The 18,800-nt window shown below is 45.0% G+C and overlaps 1 protein-coding gene across 1 annotated transcript in view; it reads right to left on the bottom strand.

Moving 5' to 3' along the window:
* The window catches only part of PIP4K2A (phosphatidylinositol-5-phosphate 4-kinase type 2 alpha), a 186,767-nt gene that overhangs the window by 56,640 nt on the left and 111,327 nt on the right, over positions 1-18,800 (bottom strand). The window contains exons 3-4 of the mRNA XM_027559980.1: positions 17,254-17,350; positions 1,536-1,688 (exon numbers count right to left, since the gene is read on the bottom strand). Of these exons, the coding sequence (XP_027415781.1) occupies positions 1,536-1,688; positions 17,254-17,350 (250 nt within the window). The remainder of the gene's footprint in view (positions 1-1,535; positions 1,689-17,253; positions 17,351-18,800) is intronic.

Below are 18,800 nucleotides of genomic sequence, written 5' to 3'. Positions count from 1 at the left end.
GGGCTGGAAGAAACAGAAGCTGGCATCAAGACTGCCGGGAGAAATATCAATAACCTCAGATATGCAGATGACACCACCCTTATGGCAGAAAGTGCAGAAGAACTAAAGAGCCTCTTTTTTTTTTTTTTAATTTCAATTTTAATTTAAAAAAATTATACGTGTGTTCCCCATCCTGAACCCTCCTCCCTCCTCCCTCCCCATACCATCCCTCTGGGTCGTCCCAGTGCACCAGCCCCAAGCATCCAGCATCGTGCATTGAACCTGGACTGGCATCTCATTTCATACATGACATTTCACATGTTTCAATGCCATTCTCCCAAATCTTCCCACCCTCTCCCTCTCCCACAGAGTCCATAAGCCTGTTCTATACATCAGTGTCTCTTTTGCTGTCTCGTATACAGGGTTATCGTTACCATCTTTCTAAATTCCATATATATGCGTTAGTATACTGTATTGGTGTTTGTCCTTCTGGCTTACTTCACTCTGTATAATAGGCTCCAGTTTCATCCACCTCAAAGAGCCTCTTGATGAGAGTGAAAGAGGAGAGTGAAAATGTTGGCTTAAAGCTCAACATTCAGAAAACTAAGATCATGGCATCTGGTCCCATCACTTCATGGGAAATAGATAGGGAAACAGTGGAAACAGTGTCAGACTTTATTTTTTGGGGCTCCAAAATCACTGCAGATGGTGACTGCAGCCATGAAATTAAAAGACGTTTACTCCTTGGAAGGAAAGTTATGATCAACCTAGATAGCATATTCAAAAGCAGAGACATTACTTTGCCAACAAAGGTCCGTCTAGTCAAGGCTATGGTTTTTCCTGTGGTCATGTATGGATATGAGAGTTGGACTGTGAAGAAGGCTGATTGCTGAAGAATTGACGCTTTTGAACTGTGGTGTCGGAGAAGACTCTTGAGAGTCCCTTGGACTGCAAGGAGATCCAACCAGTCCATTCTGAAGGAGATCAGCCCTGGGATTTCTTTGGAAGGACTGATGCTAAAGATGAAACTCCAGTACTTTGGCCACCTCATGCGAAGAGTTGACTCATTGGAAAAGACTCTGATGCTGGGAGGGAATGGGGGCAAGAGAAGGGGACGACAGAGGATGAGATGGCTTAATGGTATCACTGACTCGATGGACGTGAGTCTGAGTGAACTGCGGGAGTTTTTGATGGACAGGGAGGCCTGTCGTGTTGCGATTCATGGGGTTGCAAAAAGTTGGACACAACTGAGCGACTGATCTGATCTGATCTGAAGCTCAGTGATTTTAAAATCAGAATGGTAATCATTGAAACTACTGAACAGAAGGGTGTTTAGATTAGAAGAGTTACATATATAACTAACAATCTACCATTCCTAAATGTTAACTGTCTGTAATCTGGATATAATAATTTTTACAAACACGGCTAGAGGGAATTTTTGCGTCAAATGTGTTCTCATCATGACCTACCTATATCTTTAAATCTTGGGCGTTGATGATAATTCATTATGAATATTGATCACCTCAGAGTTTCAAGTAAAAATAAAGAAACATTACCTGGTGGTATTTCTTCAGGATGTTGTGCATTTCGGCCACATCTTCACTTGTGATGGTCTTGATGATATACCTCTTGTCGTAGGATGTGTGGAATCTCGCTCCACTGCGGGCCTGGGAGTCGTTGGGAAGAGGTGCACTGCGGGTCAGGGAATTCTTCCCGTGGGCAATGGGGGAGGAAGGAAGAGAACCAGTTAAAGACCAGTTTCCAGGTCATTTGTTGTCGTTACAAGTTTTCAAAAACATATGTGTTTGCACTGCTATATTGAAAATCGGTAACTAACAAGGCCCGACTTGTATCGCACAGGGAACTCTGCTCAGGATTATCTGACAGCCTAGATGGAGGGGAACTTGGGGACATGTATATGTATGGCTGAGCGCCTTCCCTGTTCACCCAGAACTGTCATAACATTGTTAATCGGCTATACCCCACTAAAAAATAAAAGTTTAAAAAAAAAAAACACAAAATCTCTGTTTGGAAGAAGTTGATAAGGAGGAAGACATTTTCTATTCATTGTAACTCAAATGGCAAGTCCTTCAAATGAAATTAAAACAGTGACTCTAACATCTAGAATTATAATCAAAGTTGCTCTGTTTACCTTGTTCTTTTGAGTTGAACAAGAGCTCAGGTTTCCTTCTGAATAAAGTTAGGTTCCAGCCATGGAAGGACATTTTACATTCACTGAGAGTTTCCTTATACAAACAGGTATTCTGCCAAGAGTTACGCACAGAGCACTTCTCCCAATTCTGATAACATTCCTATGGAACAATTACTATTTATATCACTGTTGTTTTACAGATGAGGAGATAGGGATCAGAGATGTAAAATAACTGAGCCAAGGTCACACAGCTTTAGCAAGCGGAAGATTGGAAATTCCATCTGCAATGTGGCTGGCGCCAAACCCAAGTTCTCAACTAGTCAACTACTCAAGTAGGAAATGACTCAATTAGTGAACTCTGGGGTCTGTGGCTGCCCTGGGCTGGCCTGGGCAGGTATGCTATAACACAGCTCTAGAAGATTCTGACCTGGTCCATCCCCCAACCCCACTTCAGTCATTGTTGAGGACAGTTCATCTCTGGAGGGGATGAGGTGGGGCTGTGAGTGGGGCTCTCCTGGCTTCATCTCACTCCAGTGTCTAGAATTTCATTCCAGATTCAGGCTCTCCACCCTCCCACTAGCTAAGTCCCTGCTGCTCTCTCAGGTGACTCCCATTTGAATCTCTTTTCTCAGAGCCTCGGGGAACTCTCCTCCTTTTCCCCAAGCATATTACACTGCTTACTGGGATCAGCAAACCCCCAGCATCTGAGGAAGTCTGGTCTTCACCTCTGCTCACTGTGCCCTTGAGAACTGACTTCCACTCCCTGCCCAGCTCCACTGGATGGATTGTGAGGGACTCACAGGGAAAGACAGTCACTCCGCCTTCCTCTTCCCAAGTGGGCATTCCAAGGCCCCAGTGATCCAAAGTCTGTCTGGTTAGGGGGACGCAGGTGTCTTCAGAGAGGCAGGTGGGATCACTGCATCACGACTTCTCCATCTTTCTAGAATATAAGCTTCCTTAACCTTTCCTTTTCTAGATGAAATCCAGGACTGAGTCTTCAGAGGTCTAACGACATTGCGGAGCTGCAGCAGCTCGTGGAGGGGCTGCCCGGTCTTGGGCTGACGGAGGTGAGTGCGTTCTCACTCCCAGCACCTGCCCTGGCCCCAAGGTCTCTGTCTTTACATCCAGAGACCACACAGCCTGATCTGAATGCCACCAGGCACACCTGGCAAGGGCAGAGCCTCCCTGGCCAATTAATCAAAATTGCTTTCCATAGCATATTAGAAAACTTGTGAACAGTAACTCCCAATGCCTTTAAATAGAAGGATCTGGCTATATTAAACGATGAAGACAGCTGAAATTCATCAGATGGACTGAGAAGTAGGAAAAGGATTTGGGGGACGAAAACGGTTATATTAACAAGAGTTTGATTCTTATATTTTCTTTTTTTTTTCCCCTGGAAAATAAAAACCCCCCTTTTTATCACTTCCTACTAAGAATTAAAAGGGAAGGAAATCAAGGTGAATGTCCTGTTTGGAGGTTTTAAACATTGGCCAAAAAAAGCAATCACTGCTCTTGGCTAGTGGTCTTTTTCTTCCTGAACATTCATTTGTAAAAGGTTATTCCAAATAAAACAAGAACACTAGGAATTGTAAGATTACAAATTACTTTCAGGCATAAAAATCAAAGCACGAATAATGAACTTAATGAAAGACAGGCAGACCAGATTATAAACTATAAAACTGACAATACATGTAGAATAACTTCTGAGGGAGAAGAGAGGCTAGCAAAGGATACTCATATTCAGCAAAGGACAGAATTAACAGCAGCATCAGTTTCACGGACTGTTTTCTTAGGTGTATGGAATATGAAAGTGTTAACGTTCTATCACTGACTAGTGGGAGAGAACAGGATTGAAAGCTGCCGAGTCAGTGCTTCTTAAACTTTAATGGGCAATGGAGTCCCCTGGGCATCTCGTGACAGTGCAGATTCTGACCCAGCAGGTGTGGGGTGCAGCGTCTGAAGCACAGATGATGCTGATACAGCGGGTCTGCAGATCACACGAGAGAACCAAGAGTCCCCTGAACCACGGCTTGATGGGATTTGTCTGGAGCAGAGCATGGTGGGTCTAGTGTAGTAAGTGTGTTACAAACATGCCTGCCTGAATGCCCGTCCCACTATAGTCCGTCCAACTCTGGTTTGGTTAAAATGCAAAACATTACAGTGAATAATGATTCATTGCATTCAGTGTATTAATTCACTAATGAAATGTCTAATAATACAATGTTCAGTGTATGGATTTACAAAGTAAAGGGCTAGAAAAGGCAGAATCAAAAATGTACTAACTCCTCATATATGCGTTACTGATATTTGTTTTTCTCTTTCCGATTTATGCATATATGTAGAATCTAGAAAAATGGTACAGATGAATCTATTTCCAAGGCTGGAGTAGAGACACAGACATGTGGACACAGTGGGGGAAGGGTAGGGTGGATGAATTGGGAGAGTACCACTGACATATATATGCTGCAGAGTGTAAAACAGACAGCTAGTGAGAGCCTGCAACCACAGGAACTCAGCCTGGTGTTCCGTGATGACCTGGAGGGGTGAGATGGGTGGGCAGAGTTGGAGGGAGGTCCAAGAAGAAAGGGATACATGTACACATATAGCTGATTGATTCTCTTCCTTGCACAGCAGAAACTAACACAACACTATAAAGCAACGATATTCCAATAAAAAGAAAAATATTTTTAAAAGTATTAACTCCTTAGCACAGATGCTACCTCCTTCCAAATTCTTTGCCTTTCCTTTCAGTCTCAAAGACACTGATGATTATTTATTATAGACTTTGTATAAGGATATTGGCCCTCTCATAATGGCCTGGGATATAAAACTTCACAAATTCTAATCTTGATTCTGTCTTAATATTTTAATAATCACATAAGTAGTCCCAACCCACAATATCTGCTTCCAATGTCTGGAAGATTTTTTTAAGGCTCTTAGTTTTCTAACAGTGAAATGAGGGACAAGCACACTTTATCAACAATTGGGATGTACTTTTTATAATCGCTATGAATATAAAAATGTGTAAGTCGGATTTATTAAAAGCTTTAGACAAGCAATCAGAAGAGTAAATGCAATTTTACACAAAATGTGTGGCCCTCAGAATGACTCTTAAGGCTTGGAAAAATCCATATTCATATTTATCTCCACAGCATTACTATGGGATAGAAAGAGCCAGGTGCCTTTTCCCACTGAACATAATGAAATTGGGATACAATGGAGCCAAGTGACACACCCAAGGCCCCTGCCTAAAACCTCTGAGGCAACCTTTTGGGGCAATTTACAAAGACAAGGCTAAATTTTGCCATTAATTAATACCATGATCGTTGACTTTCTGTAACCTCTAACATAAGGGAGAAATATGTCTGTTGGGGAGGGCAGTACTAAGGCAGGTGCTGGTCTGGGCCCTAGAACATTCTCTCCATCATCAACCCTCGATACCCAAAGGCAGTAAGCCTCTTTGAGCATCGGTTCCCGGGCCTGTAAAGTGATGGAGGGTAAGCCGGGGTGGTGGTCTCTCCTTGGACCTCCAACAACTCTAAAATGTACTTCCAGGAAGACAGGGCACACGGCTCTAGGCCGTGCAGGGGAGCACAGGCCTCAAGGTGACTTGATGTCTCCCAACAAAAGTCCAGTGAGAGGAGAGTCCAACTGCCCTCTCAGCAGGGGCACGATAATGGCTCAGGACACCCGGGCCAGGACTGAAGGGAGACGATAACAGTTCTCAGAGCAGCACAGAAATAAGGCGTCAGAGGCGGCGGCTGTTCTTGGGACTTCTCACAAGAACGAGAGGACAGGCATGGTACATAGACCGAACAGCCTGCTATCTAGAAACTGAAATTCCTCAGTGTCCTCTATTTTGTCACAAAGGAAGAGCGAACCACAGCATCATACTTGTCCATACACTTGGACAAGTCTGGGAAGCCAAGAGGAGAAAGACCTGAGAGAAACAGCCAGGGAGTAACCTCCAGACCCAAAGGGTCTCCTTATGCTTAAATAAACCTCATAGTCGCAGAGCATGACAGCTGGGGGCAACCTTGGAGACTGTTCCAAACCACCCAGTTTACAGAGCAGAAAACAGAGGCCCAGAGAGCAGAAACCACTTGCTTGAGACCTGAGTGGGTCAGTGTCCGTGGAGGCCTTGCAGAGGCCTCTGCCTCCTGTTTGAACATGCATCTGGAGGGCGTTAGGATGGACTGTTACCATAGATTTCTCTGCGGTGACAAACACCTTCTCACTATAATATAACGCCTGAGCCAGCTGGCACAAGGCCAAACCTGTCTTTGTTCTTCAAATTTGCCAAGTAAAATGTGTAAAAATACCATCAGTAACAGCCTCAATGCTAATGCAGCCCAGAATCCTCAATTTATGCTTTTATTAACATGCGTACAAACCTCTCCTGACTTCTAGGACAATCATTACTTGGCTTTATCCGAGAGATAGAAAGGGGGCTGTCTTCTCTCTCAGCAAGGGCTGAGACAGATGTGTTTGGAAGCAAGGCTTAAGGCCAGGAGAAGTATGTGCGCTGAGCCCCGGGCTGAGAGTCAATCTCTGCTGCAGAGAGACAGGGCTGGCGCTCAGTAATGTGTCCTACGGTCCTGTAGACGGTGGTGACAACGTCAGTCCTATGAACTCTTCACATTTCCAACCATGTGGCACAGTTCATCATGTCTGTTTTAATTAATTCACATGTTCTGAGAATTGCTGGAGGTCTGCTTTCTCTCTTGATCAGTGGCTTAATCTTTAGAAAACTGTCCCATTCTCCTCCTTTCCCTGCTTACAACCACAATGCCAAGAATGCCAAGGCTGAATGGAATAGGAATAGTCTTTCACGCTGGGGATGCTCTGGGTCACTCTCTACAATACTAAAACAAGCAAATAGGAAAAAAATAAAAGGAAAAAATTTGCAAGTCAGGACAAGATTTATGTGGGAGAGTGAAGTTCTAGCTGAAAGCACCATTTAACCCCCTTGCATCAATTTCCATTGTAGAAAGGTAATAATGACAGAATCATCACCATTAAAAGTTTTCCTGGGGGTTAAATGAGGTAAGACAAAAATTTTGATAACAGTGCCTGGAAGAGTAGTACTCCTTAATGGTAGCTATTATTATAAACAGCAAATTTCAACCTGGAAGACATTTAGAGATACAGCTCAATAACAACAAATTATTCTGTAATTTGGTAAGTCAAAAATGAAAGACTTATAGAATGGGCTCTTCCAGTTGGCTTTTCCTTTTTCTTCTGGCTGCAGTTTATGGGATCTTAGTTCCCCACCCAGGGATCGAACCCATGCCCCCAGCAGTGGAGCCTTAACCACTGGCCTGCCGGGAAAGTCCCTCCAGTTAACTCTCGATTCCACCCTGGCCAAGCCTTTGGTTGTATACCCAGTGACAATCAAGAACCACATTCTTGCCACTCTCATACTGTCCATTTCATGGCTTACTTTCTACAGCCCTCTGTTAGAACCAGTTGCAATTTGAAAAAGAGAATTTAAAACATTTTACACAAAGAAGTTTCAAGTTGAAAATTCCTACCCTGAAAGGTTATACATGGCTCCTGCTCTGCTTCTTGCATCCTCTCCAACCAAAGGACAGGAAGGACAGTGGAGGAGTGGGCTGATCCTCTACAGGATGGAGCAAGCATGGGAGCTGGGGAGACCCCTGCCTGAGGAGGAGGGGGGCAAAGCAGGCTGGCTGAAGACGCCAACCAAGTGGAAGGTACAGGACAGGGAATGTCAGGGAGCCAGACAGACTGTCCTTGGGTGATCTTGAGGTGGTGGCCAGGGCAAGAAGGGTGACAAGGAGCAGGCTGGATGAGAGCTTAAGGGGAGAGGAGGAGGTCTAGAAGAGCAATCTTGGGGTGTTGATCTGGGAAGTCATTTACAGAACATGCTGGGCCACCACAAAATCCAGTTCAAGGCAGAGCCTTAAAAGGCTTAATTCAATGTTGAAAATACATATGTAATAGAAATCTGCAAAGGTCTGCACAAGTAGTGGCTCCCAGCCTTTCTTGATTACCTTTCTTTCCTCTTCAGGTTTTCAGGTCTCAGCATGTGTGGCAGAAAGAGAAGCAGTGAGAAGTTAAGGGCCATTAGGCCCCCCTCCGATCAATGCCCCTCCTGCTCCTTACTCTGTTATTCGATTATCTGCTAAGACAGACAGTCAGACTTGATTGTCTCTAGGTTTCCTTCTTGCTCTACTACGAGGATTCATTAATGTGCTTCTGCTTTCAGTCTGCAGAAACCAGGAAATGGACAATGATTTGCTTTCAGTTTGGGGGGAATCTAATGATAAGATTTCCCTGGTAGCTCAGATGGTAAAGAATCCACCTGCAATGCAGGAGACCTGGGTTTGATCCCTGGGTACAGAAGATCCCCTGGAGAAGGGAATCGCTACCCACTCCAGTATTCTTGCCTGAGAATTCCATGGACAGACCATGAGGTCGCAGAGAGTTGGATATGACTGAGCAACTAAGACTTTCACTTTCAATGATAAATGCACACAAACTGCTTTTATTCACTGGCTACCCTTTTCTTCTATACATTTGATAGCTGTATATTATAAACTATGTAATACCTTAAATTCACTTGTTCTAAATGAAAATACTTTAACACAAGCCCCATATGTCAAGAAAAAGGCAACCAAAATCAATGGTGGAGGAGAAAAAGGTCTCATACCAAATATAAACTAATCTTAAACTCCAAACATCCTTAATGGCTTTACTGAGATATAATTCATGTACCAGAAAATTCACCTACTTAAAGCCTACAAATCAATGGTTTTTAGTACAATTATACAGTTAAACCATGACCACAATGAATTTTAGGGCATTTTCATCAACCTCAAAAAGAAACCCTGTAGCCATTAGCAGTCAGTCCCATTCCTGCCCTCTGCCCTGCCAACTCTGCCCCCTGCCCAGCCAACTAGTAAACCACTCATTTACTTTCTTAGAGACCTGCCTGTTCTGGACATTTCATATAACACAATCATCCAGGGCGCAGGCATTTGTGACTGGTCCAAACATTCTCCCTGCAAGTCCCCTGAGCACACCTATCACCCTGAGGGCCTGGTGGTAGACCCAGGGCTGTGTTTGGGTGAGCAAGGCGGCATCGCCGGTGCTCTCTATTCAGTCCAGTGCAGTGAAGATGTGACAGCAAGTCCATGCTGTTTCTTAGGATGCTGCCAGGCTTGCTGGGGAGCTAGGGATAAAATAAACTGACAAAAATTAAAGTTCCAGAGTAAAGCTATTACATGCAGGGCATGTAAGAACAGGATAACTTAGTCTGTGTTTCAGGATGATCCTGCCACTAGATAAGTAAACTCACTTTCCACCACTCCCGTTTTCCATAGCCAAATACATCACATATCTTAAGGAGATGGGCTGGGATCTGGGACCCTTTGCTGCAGTGCCTGCATCTGAACAAACATCTCCTCCAGCAACAGATACAAAGAAACTATAAGGGACTAAAAAATAACTGTGAGGAGTTCTGACAATTTACGAACAAGATACAAAAGGGCCAAAAACCCAACTGCCACTTCTGAGGTGTCTGGAGCAAAACCAGGGTACTACCCATGTGCCCTGCACAAAGCACCACCAAGGTGTGGGCAAACCACCAGTCAACCCTCCAGCCCGAACCCTGGACCTGGTCCTGCCTGTGCCCTCCCCCCATTTCAAGGCCCAGCTCACTGTGCTCTCAGGGAGCAAGCAAAGGCACCTGTTGCTTGTTTCACTTTCTCATGCGGCAACAGGAGTCCCAATAACATCTTGCCTGCATTTGGCCTCCAATTTCCATAGATTAAGGAGTCCGAGAACCCTGGCTGGTAGCACTGCAAAACTCCATCTCAAATCTCAAGAGCTGCATTTGAAGCTCTAGTGCCATGGCAGACTCATCAGGAAATAAAGGAAGATGAGAGATGAAAACTCACTCTTGAACGGACTGCTTACATTTATAATTGGAAATTCATTCTCCTTTCCCTAAAGAAAGGGATTAATGGTGCTTGCCTTCCTCCCCAAGCCTCTAAAAGTCTGCATTGAGGATGTTTATTTCCACAGTAGGAGGCCCAGGATCGCTGGGGCCCCCAGGGGGGATGGAGGAAATGTCAATTTAATTAGCTCATCTTTACCACCAATCTTTCTAGACATCTCATAAAAATGTCGTGATTTACCAACCATTATGGTCCCCTATCCAATTTTTAAATACCCAAGCATTTTGAACATTTAATTCTCTTGAACAGTCTTATAGACATTTGGTTTTTTTTTTCTTCCCCATTTTGACATGAGCTTGTAATTTCTGCTAAAAAGCATGTGTAAAAGTTTTTCTGTTTAGTCAATGGGAAAGCCACTTACAAAATCAATTTTGCCACGCTCAAACGTGTAAAGGCAGCACCTTACAGAGGGGACACAGCAATACCGTGCACGAGACCCCGAGTGACAGTCACCTACTGGCCTCAGAGAGCATGGCGTTCTTCCCCCTCATTTCACAGATGAGAAAATTGAGAGCTCCAGGGCCGAGTGGATGGATTAAGTCACAGCAAGACTTAATCCATCTGAAGAGCCAAGATGCAAACCAGCTTCCCAGCTTCCAGGAAAACGTTCTTTCTCCCGAGCCGGGCTACCTGTTTCATGGACCTGCCACCTGGAAGGCGGTCGCTGCCTCATTGACAACTCAGAATTATAATTACATGCCTCAAATCACACGGGCCAGGGGCCAGGAGCCAGAGCCCAGATCGGACTGCCTTCTGGCTTTGCATTTGATGGTCTGAGTAAGCAGATGGTCCTCTGACCCCATCAGGGAGGGCAAGGCCAACACTCAAACAAGAACATCATCATCAAGGATTAAAAGCCCACTGGGTTTAAATCCTTGGGTTACCCTCCTGGGGAATTTCAAAGAAAGTCTGAGCAGTGATCCCAGGCGTGGAATGGCTTTCATTGCAGAGGCGGGTGAAACGCAGTGCAATTGAACACTTATTAATAATGAAACAACTAAGCAGAAAAGAAGGACACAGAAACGAATGGTAATGACCGGCAGAGAAAGACAAAGAGTTACAGGAATGTCTGCATGCCGTAAGGTTGCCTTTAAAAAGCTCGGGTTGGTACTTGCCTGAGACTGAAATACAAGAGGCCTGTGTCCGAGGCAGTGTCCGACCTGGACAGGAGCTCCCTGGGCTGAAGTGACTGTCAGCGCCTGGCTGAAAATCGAAAGACTTCACCCAACATGAATTCAGGAACGGAAAACGAGGGCTCACAGCCAGCCTGAGTTGCCAGGTAGGGCAATTTGCGATGGGGCAGGAATTGGTTCAACACTTAAGCAGCAACAGAAAAATCACATGAAAAACACCTGAGAATGCTGGCGGGCTGGGAGGGAGTTTTCCCAAAAGTCTATTCAGAGACCTGTCTAAACTGAGGGCTGATGGGCGCCCTTTGATTTTCAGCCCAGGCAGAATTTCTGTCCGATGTTCGTTGTGAAGTTCATGGTAACTAAGCTGAGAGGCCAATGCATGCGAGGAGAAACTGTGAAAGAGCGGGCAGGGCAAACCCAAGAGATGACAGACAGTTACACAGGAATCAAAGAGCTTACCTGACTCGAGTCAGCAAACTTGGAGTGGAGACAGTACGAGAACCACTGTGTCTATCAGCCCCGGATCTGGGCCTCTGCACTTGACCCCAATCCCGGGGCGCCCAACTACATGCTGACTAGCCTCACCCAGGCACCTCCAGGTCACCTCCACATTCACAGGCAAAAAACTCAACTTCCTCTCTCCCCTCCCCCATGCCCACACTTCCCTCCCCTGGTGAGTGGCACCCCCACGCTCCTGCTTTCTCAGGGTCCGACACGTTGGCTCCTGTCCTTTGATCCTGGGCTTTCCCTTCTCCCCATCCTGGGAAGCTGCTCTCAGCTCAACCCTGTCTGTGCCAAGTGCCCTGGTTCAGGCCTCTTCACTCGTTGGGGTATTTCGTAGCTTCCTAATTTCTCTACCTCCCTTTGATGCATTCTACACATAACCGCCTCGATTTGCTTTTAGAAAATCAAGATGTCATCACATTACTCCCCTGTGCAAAATCCACAGGGCTGGGGCTTCCCTGGTGGTCCAGTGGTTAAGAATCTGCCTGGCAATGAAAGGGACATGGGTTTGGTGCCTGACTGGGGAACTAAGATCCCTCATGCCACAGAGCAACTAAGCTCTCATGCAATGCAACTACCGAGCCCCAGCTCCGAAACAAGAGAAGCCACCACAATGAGGAGCCCTCGCACCGCAACTAGAGAGCAGCCCCCACTCACCGCAACTAGAGAAACGCCTGGGTGCAGCGACGAAGACCCACCACGGACCAAACAAAATAAGTCAATCTTAAAAAAGAAAAACCCTCAGGGCTGCTCTTGGGCTGGAGAATCCAGTGGAGGTCTTTTCCCCAGTTCCCACTTTGAGTTCCCTCCTTTCTCTCCGCTAGCCCACCACCATCTGGCTCTGGCCTCCGCAGTCTGGTTCAGAGGCTCATTTCTCCCAGCAATGTCCCCTCAGCCCTTCCTCCCTTTCTTCCTCAAATGTTTCTTAACTGTCCAGAGCCAGGCTGGTGCTCACCCCTGTACCTGCAACCCTGGTAAACAAGCTACACTCAGCTTCCGCCTTCAGACAGTTTCAGTTATATTTGGGAAAACTACAAACACCATGATAGACTTTAGAGATAATGGTAGAATTTTTTTCCCCAAGTTTAGTACATACTAAAGGTCTCTGATACTTGAGAATTTTTGAACTGGAAACAAGAACATCAAAAGTTTAATAAAACGTTAGCTTTTAAAATTATTTTAAAATTAGAATCCTCTGTTACCAATACAAAGAGGAAAATGCATCAAATGCGAATAAAAAGAGATTCTAATTCAGGAGACTCAGCAGGGGAAAAGCAAGCCTGGTATTATCCTTCACAAAGAGCCAGAGGGCTGGTTTCTATTATGTGGTGTATTTAACATTAATTGCACCATTGCTCGGAGAAGGCAATGGCACCCAGTACTCTTGCCTGGGAAATCCCATGGATGGAGGAGCCTGGCAGGCTGCAGTCCATGGGGTCGCGAAGAGTCGGACACAACTGAATGACTTCACTTTCACTTTTCACTATCATGCATTGGAGAAGGAAATGGCAACCCACTCCAGTGTTGTTGCCTGGAGAATCCCAGGGACGGGGGAGCCTGGTGGGCTGCCGTCTATGGGGTCGCACAGAGTCGGACACGACTGAAGCGACTTAGCAGCAGCAGCACCATTGCAACCCTGCCTAACTTTTTGATTTCCACTGGGCAATCCTCTTCTGCAGCTCAGAAATTTTAACTGAAGTCTCCAGCTGACTTGCCGGGCCTGTCATTAACACGCTCCGGTACTCAGAGACTGCAAAGAGGGATGCTGTTCTTCTTTCTTGAAGAACATTAACAATCAAGACATCTGGGTTTCTGTAAATCTCATCAGCATCCATTATAGAATCTGTCATGTAATGTTTTTTCAAAAGGAATTTGTTCATCCTTTCTCTTCCTCTGCATTCCCTATGTCTATCACAGAGCCCGACACACAGTAGGTGCAAATAAACACACTGAGTTGATAATTGTGCATGAAAACACCCACCTATGGGGACTAGAGTGGCAGAGATCAAAGAGACAAAAACTATAGCAACAGTAACGGTGGAGGCTTCCGGGGGAGCATTCATCTTGAAAGACATCTTAAAAGAATGATCATGGAAAGACATTGTCCCAACAATGATCGGAAGAATACATGTCAACTCTGAGCATATCACAAACCAAAGTAATTTTAACAAGCACTGACAAGTTGGAGAAAGTTCTGAATCTGGAAGCACTGGGCATACATACATGCACACACACACACAGGTTTACATATGTATGTTAAGTGATACGCTTGTTAATAATAAGTTAATAACAACTGAAACAGTTGCTTGACTTTAACAGCAGGAAGGAGTTCTATTTTTTAAAAGACATTCAAGGAATCAAAACCAAAGGAAAGACAACAAATGTTTATGGAGACAGCAGGGAAGCGTCTCAGTTTTAGAAGCTGGCTGAGGAGGTCAGTTGTTTAATCACTATGTTCTACTTTGGTCAGATGGATGGACACTGACCTGTTTCCAGGTGCAGCAAAACGGCATTTACAAACGCAAAGCAGGTGGTGAACATTTACGCCTTTGATTTAATATGAAGCTTTGAATGTGAACTGGATGGTGGGCTCCCTTACTACACATAGATTTAAAAGTCCTTTGTCCAGAAAGTAAGCACTTCAGGAAAATAAACACAGCAAGGCAACGGAAACATGGAGGGGCCTGGGCCCCTCGAGCAATCCAGAGTCTCCAAAAGACGAGGAGACTTCGGATCATTGATCCCACTTTCCAAATCAGATTGGGAAAAGAGGGTTCAACTTGATACTAGGTGACAATTGATAACTGTTACCCGTTCTGGCCACAACGAATGAAGTGTCCCAGGAGAAGTGACTCCACAACAGAGGAGCTGACACGACCTCCCCTCCGGTCTGGGCCCCACTCAGTGCCGCCGCTCCCACCCCCACCCCCACCCACGTGCACGCGGTGCCACCGCCCCGCCCCCACACACACGTGCACGCAGCACCTCTGCGTGCCCGGCTAGGTGTATGCAGGCGCCCGGAGGCACCAACCCAGAGCCAGAGTTGGCACAAGTTCCTCCCTTTTTCCAAACCGAGTAGGCAATAAAGTGGGTTGAGCCTCACATATAAGATCTTGTCTTCAGATAGGGGCCCTGCCCCGGCTGAATGTATTTTAAGAGGTATAGACATTGAGAAAGGAACACAGAAACGGGGAGGGAGGCCTGAACTCTCCGCCCTCCTTACCTGCTGATTCCGTAACCGCAGATTCCACCAACCGCAATTCAACCCGCAGTAGGTGGAATCCGTGGGTGCGGAGGAACTGCATATGTCTGGTTTACGGAAATTACTTTAAACACCCACTTAAAAAAAAAAATACAGTTGCCAAAGAGAAAGCAGCAATCTAAATGCCAAAAGCACCAAACATGGCTGAGGGAAGGAGTGGTGTTCAAATGATTGATTACACTCACACTGGTTTTCCCTTATACTGATCTCTCAGGCTAAGAGCTTAACAGACTTGCCAATTAGTTACATGTGAATCACCCTCCAGTTGCCTAATTTGCCTTCAAAGTTTGTACTCAGCTATTTGCCCTTACTTAAATGTCAACTTACATGGTTTTGTTTTTAGGGAGAAGAGAGAGGGAAACCAGTCTGGTGTCCTAATATTTCAGCAACTAAGGATCTAATGGGTCCCTTTTAGATCTCATTTAACAGGGCTGGTTCTCGGAAGAAATATGACTTCATTGTGGTAATAAGTTGAGGAATCTAACAAGATCCTGTTGCGTTGGCCCTGAAAGTCAGTTTCCGTGAAACGCCAGTGTAGCTATTTGAAAAAAAAAATTTTTTTAAAGAGGGGAAGGTGAACAAAGGAAGAAACACACTTGAATGCAGTGTCAGAGAGAGTAGATTTTCTTAGGAAGTCAGTTATCAGTTGTTATTCTTTTTAAGGTACATAGTTTATTTTCACATGGCCTCTTGAAATGTAGTTAACAGTTCTTACATAATAGAGAATTATTCCTTTTTATTTTATATGAAATATATTCTCTCTATATATATCTTCTAATATATTACCATTCCAAAATTTATCCTTTAAAGGTGACTTGCTTTTGCAGCAGTAAACGTTAAGTCCAAGTGTGACTGACGTTCTTTCTCTCTTACACATGAAGCCCACACATGAATGCTGGCTCCACCTCAGTTTTTAAAAGCAAATCTCGTGACCACATCCTCCCTGCAGGCTTCCCTTCCACCCTCTCTGGGGCACACTGGAGTCTCTGCTCAGAACCTGGGCCTGGTCCACAGAGGAGGGAATGTCACCCGCAGCCTGGCCAGCATCATGTGTGTGTGTGTGCTAAGTCGCTTCAGTTGTGTCCAAATCCGTGCAACTCTATGGACTCTAGCCCGCCAGGCTCCTCTGTCCATGGGACTTTCCAGGCAAGAATACTGGAGTAGGTTGTCCAGGGGACTTTCCCAGCCTAGGGATCCTTTTTCAAAACATGGTGGTTTGAAGGCTTCTCAGGCGTGAATGAGCCTATGAGAAATTCTTGAAAACTTTCAACAGTGGGACAGGACGGGGAGGCCACAGATGTATAGCAAAGTCTGTTAACTAAGCTTGATTTGCCTTGAGGACTTACTCTTTAAGAGAAAGTACGGGATAAGCTGTTGCAATATTCACCTTGCAAGGTCACCCAGGGAATATGAAACGTGATGGAGGATAAGTTAGAATTTCTGGTTTGGGACAAATGAGAGAAAGTGTTTACTAGATTTAAAATAAATCGGTACAGGAATTCTCAGCAGTCCGGTCCTTAGAACCGCACACTTTGACTGCCAAGGGTGGGGTTCCATCCCTGGTCAAGGAACTAGGATCCCACAAGCCACGTGTTGTGGCCAAAAAGTAGAAATTAATTAATTAATTAAACAAGTCAGTATTCACACAATAAAATGACTAGACTGTCACAAAAGACCAGGAAGCAGCCCTGGTATCTCCTGACTTAGACTTCTGCTCTTAAAAAAAATCCTTGGCCTTCACGAATCTGGCCGGCTCTCTGAAAATCAGGTAACTGACGCCAGGTGCATTTCAGGAGAAATGGCCATGCATCAGCAGGTCCAACAGCCCATGACTCAATTTTAGAAGTCAAAATTGACTCCCGGGCAAACATGGGGAGGAAGGCAGCAGGGCACATCTTCACGTGGTGGGGCGCAAGAGCAGGAGGGCGCAAACACAGAAGTGTCCCGCAGGCCGGTGGGCTCTGGCTGGCGACAGCGGCGCGGCTGTCACTAAGCCATTCTGCACCGCAGGGCCCTACGGGGGCCTCGGGGAAAAAATGCAATGAAATTACAATGAGATCATACTGATAACGGGCCCTAACTGAAAGAACCTTTTATTTCAGAAAGCACACTTAAAAATTCTTCTAGAAAATGAAAGTTACTATTACTTGACATGAAAAAAACGTGAATTCTATTTTACGGAGCAAAAGGCATGAGTGAAACCCATTTGAGATAAATGTTATGAAAGCAACTCACCTGGAAATCCTGATCATCGATTCCAAACCTCTCCCGCAGGTTACGGAAAACCATGGGGCAGTATTCCTTAAACTTGAAGTGGCTCGGCATGTTTTCTCTGAAACAATCAGATCATGGAATAAAGTTCAGATGTACAAACAGTGAATCTGCCACCATCCTGCTCACCTGCAGCCAACGATGTGCTTGGAGCGCCCCACCCACAGCAGGCACAGATGGGCTTCGAGCGAGAAGAGAACTTGCTTGAACGCGATTGTGTTAGAGAACTGAGGTCTATAGCTGCTGCAACCCACAGTAAGATCCGGGGGCAGAAGGGACAGACATTCAGGGGGGACAATAAAAGAGAAGCAAAAGGCTTGCAGAGGGAGGGAAGGGCAGCAGACAGAGTACAAACCATGCTCCCCACTCCTAACAGGTTGAAGTGAAATGAAAGTCCCTCAGTCTCATCTGGCTCTTTGTGACCCCATGCACTATACAGTCCATGGAATTCTCCAGGCCAGAATACTGAAGTGGGTGGCCTTTCCCTTTGCCAGGGGATCTTCCCAACCCAGGGATTGAACCCACGTCTCCCGCGTTGCAAGCAGATTCTTTATCAGCTGAGCCACAAGGGAAGCCCTCTAATAGGTTACCTTCTGACTAAAGCTTACAAAACAAGACCTTCTCTCACTCCTGGCTAGACCTGTTTTATCTTTTATGTAAATATCGAATTCTAAATTCACATGGAAAGATCCCCCTCAAAAGGTCAACCTTTAAAGAGTATTATGAGAATAATTAACACAGCAGCTTCACGTTAGAACAATGGCCCTATTAAGAAATTTCACAGTTGATCCTCACGTGAGAGAGATTTCTCTGGGGTTCATCCCACTTATTCAGAATTGCTTCCTCCTTTTTGTTCACACATGCACACATACACACACCCCTTTATCATGGTACTCTGTACATACGATAGGAAATGATGGTAATTTGTACATGTGTCCATTTTTAATCACTTGCCTGACTGAACACCCTGAGGGCAGAGTATTCTTTTAAAAAAAATAATTTTTTTTTAAGATTTTTTTTTTTTGATGTGGACCATTTTTAAAGTCTTTTAAAAAAAATTACCGAATTTTGTTACAATATTGCTTCTTTTTTTAGGTTTTGATTTTTTGGCCTTGAGGCATGTAGGACTGTCAGCTCCCTGACCAGGGATTAAACCTGTGTCCCTTGCATTGGAAGGCAAAGTCCCATCCATGGGCCACCAGGGAAGTCTCAGGGCAGGATATTTCTTATCCATCCCTGTATGTCCAGCTCACAGTGTAGTGCCACAGAAGGTGCTCCCTAATGATGTCTAAAACGACATTCAAAAGAGGGAGAAATAGTCTCAATGCCCAACATGGCTTCCAATTACATTTTATAAAAATGCAACTTAATTCCTTATTGTTCTAGGAAGCAGTCATTTCTGTTCATGAAGGAATCATCAGCAGACTTTTGTGTAAGGTCTATAGCTGAGGTCTATAGCTGCTAAAAAAAAAATTCCAAGCAATTTACAGCTTCAAACATTTAAATTGTAA

The sequence above is a fragment of the Bos indicus x Bos taurus genome, chromosome 13 (assembly GCF_003369695.1).
Source record: "Bos indicus x Bos taurus breed Angus x Brahman F1 hybrid chromosome 13, Bos_hybrid_MaternalHap_v2.0, whole genome shotgun sequence".
Taxonomy (NCBI): domain Eukaryota; kingdom Metazoa; phylum Chordata; class Mammalia; order Artiodactyla; family Bovidae; genus Bos; species Bos indicus x Bos taurus.
Note: the sequence above shows the minus strand (reverse complement) of the source record. Positions and strands in the feature narration are given on the sequence as shown.